Source organism: Labeo rohita, chromosome 19 (genome assembly GCF_022985175.1).
Source record: "Labeo rohita strain BAU-BD-2019 chromosome 19, IGBB_LRoh.1.0, whole genome shotgun sequence".
In the NCBI taxonomy this organism is placed as follows: domain Eukaryota; kingdom Metazoa; phylum Chordata; class Actinopteri; order Cypriniformes; family Cyprinidae; genus Labeo; species Labeo rohita.
The window spans coordinates 26,346,331-26,355,097 of record NC_066887.1 but is presented as its reverse complement, the minus strand read 5'-3'; the positions used below and the strand labels follow the sequence as shown (position 1 = coordinate 26,355,097).

The 8,767-nt window shown below is 35.8% G+C and overlaps 1 protein-coding gene across 3 annotated transcripts in view; it reads left to right on the top strand.

The window, feature by feature from the left end:
• The first annotated feature begins 2,506 nt into the window (after positions 1–2,506).
• Positions 2,507–8,767, top strand: part of LOC127181375 (uncharacterized) — a 40,717-nt gene continuing 34,456 nt past the window's right edge. For all 3 annotated transcript variants that reach the window (XM_051136068.1, XM_051136071.1, XM_051136069.1), the window contains exons 1-3: positions 2,507–2,532; positions 4,025–4,128; positions 6,220–7,944. In XM_051136068.1, coding sequence (XP_050992025.1) covers positions 6,266–7,944 — 1,679 coding nt within the window. In that variant the 5' untranslated portion in view covers positions 2,507–2,532; positions 4,025–4,128; positions 6,220–6,265. The remainder of the gene's footprint in view (positions 2,533–4,024; positions 4,129–6,219; positions 7,945–8,767) is intronic.

Here is an 8,767-nt window from a genome sequence, read left to right as displayed (position 1 = left end):
AGTTTAGAAATAAAAATTACAGAATCATCAAATAGGAGAAACTGGAGGCTGTGAATATCACAGTTTGTGTAGCCTGCATGCATACACATCCTGTAAGCTGGCATATATACCACATCCTTTATAAACAATATGAAGGGCACTGACACAGTTAGAAATAACATGCATTATTAGAGAAAAAATGTGTAAGATAAGTAAATACATCATCACCTCACTTAATTTTATTGTGTAAGAAGAGGCCTTTTGTAGCTCTTTGGGGTACTTATTCTGAAAAAAGAAGAGCACACAGACATCTTGACAAGCAGAATGAATAGTAAAATAGCATTTTAGATCAGTCCATTTGTAGCTGAATTGTGGTGTAGAAGCAGCACAGACTCATCTGTGCTTTCAAACAGGATGCTTTTGCAGTCTGCTGAACCACAGCTGTTTACCACAACCATAACATTTATCTATTATTTTGATTTGAAATCCAAACGTTGTTACTGAAAATGCTTACACAGCAGAGTAAGACAATCTTTATATATTTACATTTAAATGCAATAAATATAAGCAACATATTATTCAATGCATTTTACTTGGCACTTGCTAAACATAGCCTATAGTCTACCTTTCTTACATTAAAAGGTAGTAAACCAAACATTCTAAATTAAAACTTACCACTGATAGAAACAGACACTCTCCTGCCCTTTCTTCTGCATTTAAATCTGTATTACAAGCAATCCTGTGATTTACAAAGAACTGTCTTTTCTACCTCTGTGAGGGCCATCTATTATTGCCATGTTTAGGCTATCTAAAAGTGCACTTTTCCTTGTTTTAATCCTAGCCAAAAAGCCATATGTGTTGGCTGTGAAACAGTAGACTTTAATTATATGCATTTATTGTGTAATTACTACATGTTTGTGTCAATCCATGTAAATTTTACAACAAACAATGTGCCGTCACTTTAATTCAGTCCGTCCAGCACATAAAAAATAGAGTGGAAACAACTGCACTTTTGCAGATGCACCATTCCTGGAACCCACCGCCAGACCTCAGTCGCATGCAACTTTGGGCAAGTGAAAAGAAAAACACACCGCATACTCACTGCAAACGGAGTATGTGTGAAACTGCTATAACACCCATAAATGACCTGAATGATTAGTAAACATTTATAAACATTTACTTTACAAACGATGAATAGCTTTAGCTCGGGTGCTGCAAAAACTCTGTTGTAATTATTAGAATGGCCAAGGATCAGCAATCCCCATGTAAAATTGATCGTGCAGACCACACCGTAAGTCATAGAGACTTGAAACCTGGAGAGATGGGGGCAATACAGTGCTCAAAAGTACGAAATCGCTCGTAACTCCTCAACCGTCAATTGCAGGCTCAAGTGTCTTATGTAACCCTTTTGGCAACATTTTGGATTTTTGACAAAAGACTTTTGCTAACTAGTCCTAGGTTTTCCACCCACTCGGAACCAAACCAGCCTATGTATATACAGTATAAGTGCTTAATGTTAAAACTAGTTTTTAAGCACAATAAACCAAGAAAAAGATCTCAGTGTTACTTGCACTGACAGATTTCCGAAGCACACAGAAATCTGCCTCTCTCAGACAGCGTACAACACTGAATTACTTCAAAATATGTCTGTCTTGGCAAGTAGTCACATAAATATAAATGTATACAGTAGTCAACATTTGAAGTGGATCAAAACCTTTCATAAAAGTTGTCCTTAAACCAAAACAATACCCATTCTTGTCTTAGGACAACTTTAATTAAATCTTTTGATCCACTTCAAATGTTGACTACTGTATGTCTTAAGTGAACACAAACAGTTGTGGAAAAAACTTATGTGTTATACCCATGTTATTTACCTCAAGTCCATGTGGCCTTGTATATGTAGGCAAAACTGTAGAGCATTACGTAACGAATATCAAAATTGGAGTAGCGCAATCCAATTGCATTACATTTTAAACAGGCTGGTCATAGTGTCAGTGTTCTGCAGTATACCCGTACTAAGGTAAACAAACCTACAAGGGGTGGCGATATGGATAAATTATTATTACGAAGGGCATGTTTCTGGATCTACACTTTAAATACTTTGCCACCATCAGGGTTTAATGTGGATTTAAGCCTTTCTTATATGGTTTATGTTATTTACCCCTTTCTAATATTCTATAAATATTTGTGACTTTGATATTGAAAGTACTTAGTGCTGTCAAATACTTTAGTGCTCTTTAAGTTTTCTTCCTGTAAAATGAAAAGTGATTATTGTGATTTCAGAGTAAACAGGAATAGTAATATAACAGTACTGCTGTACAGAATTACAGTGTCCCATGTTAAGTAAATGGAGCTACAGTATTGGCTACATTGATCCAGGTTATGTTACATATGGGAGACATACTGTACTATTCAAGCATCTGCAGGATTGAAATTAAGAAGCACTCCTGTGCTGTAACTCCTCCCCCCATGCAGTTTATGGCTGTTATAAAAGCTTGTCAGCAGCATTCACAGATGTGAGAGTGAGGAAGCGTGTGACTGTAATAGTGCACAGTAAGTACTTATGATGAACTGTTTTGGCTAACTGTGTGTAATTTTTACAGTCCTATTTATTCATGCCCTTGATTGACAAGTTTCAATTAAACTGTGTATATAACATTTCAGAGTTTTCCTAAATTGACTGAACATTATTCTTGGTTAATTCTTGACATTCCATTACGCTATTGCAGACCGAGCAAGAATGGAAGACGTTATTATTGTAATATTATGTGCTTTGTACTGTAATGTTTTCTCACAGGTGGATGAGACATGAGGAAATCTGACAGTGTTGCATTTAACCATAACTTTCTTGTTCATATCTGATTATATTTTTTATTGATTTAAGCAAATTGCGTTTAGCACGTGTGCAAAAAAATTAAATGTACATGATTGTTGATCAAAAGTAATCAATTCTCAGTTAAAGTAGATTCTCAGCTCTTCACAACTTCTAAACATTCCTTTATCATGTGAGCCATCACTTGCAAGATGATCCATTCTGTTATCAATATCTGTCAGACATACATGTATATTCCATTAATATCTTACATGGAATGTTGGCAATGTCTGTTAAGTTTTCAAAAGGCTTGTTATTGTAATGAAATAATGAAATCACAATCTTACAAATCAAGTTTGGAAGCACATGCGGAGTATAAATCAAAACGCTTGGTTATTTATTTATTTTGAGTACAACAGTATTGACTTTTCCTAGCATTTTTTGCCTAATGTTAAAACCTGTATTTAAATACACAGATGAAACTGACATTTTCATTAACCAGTCAATGTTAACAAAAAAAGTAGACAAAACAAGAAGGTGAAGGTGCAGAAACACCTACATTTTGATATTTGATGACACCTTTTATTTTGCTGGCAGTGGCCAATTTTTTGGCACAATAACTAGGTTCTGAAGCATGATTTAAAGGTTTTGGGTAAGTTACTACATTTTGCAAAATGCAATAGAGTTCTGGATTTTTCTTTTTTTTTTTTTTTTTTTTTTTTTTTTTTTTTTGTTTTTTTTTACAGTTGTGAAGATTGTGCCGCTTCTAAAAAAGTGATTTAGAAAAACTAAAAAAAAAAAAAAAAATCATTAAGCATTAAGTGCATCTAATCATTCGAATCCTGAAGCCTCTCATGCAGTAATGATCTTTGATTGTCTAATATTGAAACATCTCCATCTGTGAACAGATTAACAAAGAACTATTTTACATTGTGTTTACATGTGTTTTTTTAGTTTAGTTTATACCAATGCTTTTCAGAAGACTAAAGCTCAGTATTTAATAATTAATAGTGGTGCTGATAAAAATTGCCACAGTTAGTGAGGCTAGAAAATGTGCTTTAAAAAGTTTAAAAAGCTGCAATTAAGCTTGTATTAGATATTATGGAATGCAAGTCAATACATACTGCAAACATCTATGTAAGCTATTGAACTTCCAATTATATAGTACAACCTAAAGTCAGATAAACTTAACAAAGGTGACATGTTCTCTTTCTATTTGCTTAACACATCAAGAAGTCCACACCCAAAGAGGAATCAGATTTAAGGTCAGAAATCTTACTCGACACTTGACAGCTGAACAGCAGTGTCCCGTTCCACAGTATCGTGGGAGAAAAAAGGTAATTTTTTTCAAATTACTATGGTGCTTAAATTTAACTAAAATTCTAAAACTTAATTTGTCAAAATGCATTGTTGTCTTATTTTAGCTTAATCATTCCAAACTTTCCATAGCTGTTTATTAGTACTTATAAAGTAGATATTCTGCACGACCATATTCTACATCCCTAATCCTACCGATTGCCTCAACTTAACAACTATCTTACTAACTATTAATAAGCAGCAAATTAAGAGTTTATTGAGGCAAAAGTCGTAGTTAATTGTTTGTTTATAGCATGAATTGGGCTCTAAAATAATGTGTGCCCGAAATTACTATTCCTGTTTTATCCAACAAGTATTTGACATTAACTTTTTGACTTTTTTATCCCTCTGCACTATCCTCAATCCTCAAGTTATAATTTACATTAAGCAAGAAATTTAAGACACTCGTGCGAGGTACAACAAAAGCCTATAGTAAAAATTACTACACCATTAACAGTCACAAATGGTGTGTTGTATTATTATTATCATTATTATTAGTAGTAGTAGTTGTAGTAGTAGTAATAGTAGTATTACTGGTGATTTTTTTTTCCACAGTAGGGTGGGAAAAAAAGGTTAAAAGTGTGTGATCTGTGATGACATGTTTCCAAAGTTTAACAACATCATTGTAACGCGGAGTGAATGACGAGAGGCGAGCGGATCCACTTGCGAGCTTTTATTGGGACGAGACAAAGACATGGTCGTACAGGCAGGGTCAAAACAGGAGCAGACAGGTATATCACAGGCAAAACGTAGAGAATAATCCAATAACGAAAGATAGTCCGTAAAGGCAGGCGGCGAACAGTCGAAAAACGGGGAAGCCAGGCGAGAGAACAAAGAACTTGGAACTAGAAACTAGGAAATGCTAACAATGGAAATACAACAATAACAACTCAATACTCCGTGGTTTGCATGGGGAAAGTCCAGGGTTTTTATAGAGCTGCTGATTGGTCACATGAATAGACGCAATCAGCGTGATGCATGGCGGGAGATGTAGTCCGGGGGAGTGGTACAGGAGTCAGAGTGTAATGATGGGGTGAAAGTGACATCTGGTGGTGGGCGGACAGCGGGACACCGACCAGATTCGTGACAATCATAAATTTAGCAATGTTTTTCATATTGTCATTTTTTATGTAATGTTATAACGGTCAACTGGAAGAAACGCACCTACAGCGGTTAACAAGCTACCAAGCTAGACCAAGGAACAATAGCAACATGAGGGCTACCTATATGAAACAATAGGGGTCATATGACATAAACTAACCAGTGAATGCCTGACACATACAACAAAGGAACCAATGAGAACAAGACACAAACTAGAGATGCAATAGTAGGGTCGCATGAGGGCAAGGGAAACACATGACATAACAGGAACCATGACTATGAACAAAGGGCGTGAAAAATAAAGAACAAACCTCAAAACCAGACATGATAAATGTACATTTATAAGACAGTACTTTGTGTTATATTACTTTACATTAAATTACAGAAAACAAGTTAGCCTACTGTTGTGTGACCATTTTTTAATACAACAACTGAAGGTAAATTTGATTTCTTTCTGTCTGTAATCAGTGTCAGTGTTTTTTTTTTTTTTTTATTATTATTTTTTTTTTGGATAGGAATCAGTTCAACACTACCTTTAATTTTTTTTTTTTTTTCACTATTTGAGCAAATGGGAACGCACAAATTATATTTGTTGTAGTTCATAAATACAAAAGTTGTAAATACACAACTATGACAAAAACTGAGAACACTGGAAATGTAAAAAGAGTGTATTACTGCTAAACAAATACACTGTTTAGCCAAAGAATACAACAATAGTAAAGCAAAGTTTACTGACTGCCCAAATTTTAGAAAGGAGACGTAAACATAGACTAAAGGCACAAACTGATAAAATATAATCTAAATGTAAATCTTCAATTAAATTTAGCACTGTTTTGATAAAAATGTCTGTCAATTGTAAAATGCTTCTAATACTGTCAGGATATCATGATATCAAGTCTCAGTAATTGACTTATAATTAAATGAAGCAAGACAAAAAAGTTCCTACCCTCCATCACTTTTTGTTTTGACAGAACTTACTAAGTTGAGGATCTTTGGTCTGTGAGAGCAAATCTGTCAATGGCTACACAGAACATAAACTTCATCACCTGGAATGTTAATGGACTTAAACAAAACAGAGACCAAAAATTTCAAGAACTACAAAATGCAGACATTGCTTTCTTACAGGAGACACACATTGGAACAGAAGACGAACACATAGAAGACTATAGGGATGAGTGGCATATTTTCTACACAAAGTACACCTCCTCCAGCAAGGGAACAGCCATACTAGTGAGGAAAAGACTAGATTATGAATGCATAGGTGTTGAAAAAGATGCTTGTGGAACTTATGTTGTCTTGAAATGTAAACTGGATGGTCAGCTGTACACTCTGGTCAGTGTTTATAACCATGAAACAGACACAAAAACCCTTGATAATCTTTCAAGATACCTGCAGTCAATGACCACAGGGCTACTGGTGATTGGTGGAGATTTCAACACAGTTCTAAATCCATTTATCGACAAAAAGTGTAAAACAAGTGAGACAATAAAGAATGGAAATCGCTGTAAACTGCTCTTATCTGTGGAGAAGTTTATGAAATCTCTCCAGTTGGTTGATGTCTGGAGAAGAAAGAACCCTATAGAGCAAGATTACACATACTACATAAAAGACTCTCCTGTGTCCAGACTGGATTACTTCTTTGTTCCAGAAGAATGTATGTGGCGTGTCAGAAGTTGTGACATTAAAAAATCTAAGAGGCCCGACCATCAGCCTGTGTCTTTAGAGATCAACAACATCCCTGCAATGCCTTATCAGAAAGATCACCAGAGACAAGCAATCTTCCAACAGCTGAATCTAAAAAAAGATCTTTTTACAGGTGAAATAGGTTCATCAGTGGGTGAAGAAAGCTCACATGCAGTCAATGAGGTTGACATTATATCAGCTGTAAATTCTCTTCAAGTCTCAGACACACCAAGACCAGACGGCATCCCAGTTTCCTTCTATAAAAACAACATTCAAGAACAAATTCCATACATAAAGATGCTCTATGACAAAATCCACAGCGGTGCATTTAACTGCTCTGAGAAACACTTTAATGAAACCATGAAAACTCCACATGACAATAGTCAACACTTCTTTAATGTTGACTACCTCATCATCGCAACCATTCTGTCAAAACGTCTGGATGATTACTTGGATTCACAGTCAAAGGGTCGTGTACCAAAAAATTCAGCTACTGTCATGATCACGCCCAAAACATTCTGCACTGAGATGAGGTTGTCTTGTATTCAGGATGAGATAGAAAAGCAAAAACGGTCAAACCCGACTCTGTATCAGGATTTCCTCATTGTGAAAAACCTTCTCAGAGATGCACCAGAAGTAGATACTAAATCAGCAGATGTTTTAATCGAGAGAGACAAACTGCTGGATCAGGGCTGCCCGCTGACCCCAGTTCTCATTACACTGGCACTGAAATGCTTTGCCTCTGCATTAGTTGAGCATTTAAAACAGCATGACATTCTGGTTTTCAAAGAAAGCGTGATACTTTGCATCCAACCTGAGGACCTTGAGAATGTAGTAGCTGCTGTGAGGAACAAAGCTAATGACGTGTTTTACATTAAGGAATTATACAGAGGAAATGTTAATGCTAAACAATTAAAGTGCTTGGGAAAGGAGTCTACAGCTGAGGATTGGAAAAAAAAGGAAGCAGAAACACTCAAAGGCAATGCAGAGAGTAGAGTAGAGGATGGTGGAAGGTGAGGATCATGAAGATGAATAAGATCTCATTTGCTGATGTGTTGTTAATAATATACATATATTTTGCACAGAGATGGCAAAAGTACGCACATCCTTCACTTAAAGGAGAAGTCCACTTCCAGAACAACAATTCACAAATAATTTACTCACCCCCTTGTCATGTTCATGTCTTTCTGTCTTCAGTCGTAAAGAAATTATGGTTTTTGAGGAAAACATTTCAGGACTTTTCTCCATATAATGGACTTGATTGGTGCCCCTATTTTGAACTTCCAAAATGTAGTTTAAATGCAGCTTCAAAGGGCTCTAAATGATCCCAGCCGAGGAAGAAGGGTCTTATCTAGTGAAACGATTTGTCTTTTTTTTTCCAGAAAATAAAAATTTGTATGCTTTTTAAGCACAAAAGCTTGTGTAGCACAGGCTCTGGGATGCGCGTCCATGACGCTACGTGCAATTGAATCACGTTGAAAGGTCACGTAGAATGTACGTGGAACTACAGACCCACTGTTTACAAAGCGAACGCGCAAAGACTAAGAAAGTGCAAGTAAGCAAACGCTGTTTACAAACAAAAAGGTACAACGATGTTGGACGATTCTGAAGTTGTAGGAGAAAATAATATGGAGTTTTTCGCATACTCTACCTTTTTTAGCTGGAGTACACAGACCTTAGACGTGATTTGTAGCAGTGATGGGAAGTTCGGATCATTTTACCGACCTTTGAGTCTCGTTCAGCAAAATGAACAAATCTTTTTTCGAGTCATTTTGTTCATTTTGTTCATTTTAGCAAAATATAATTAAAATGTTACGTGTTACTTCCCTAACACAT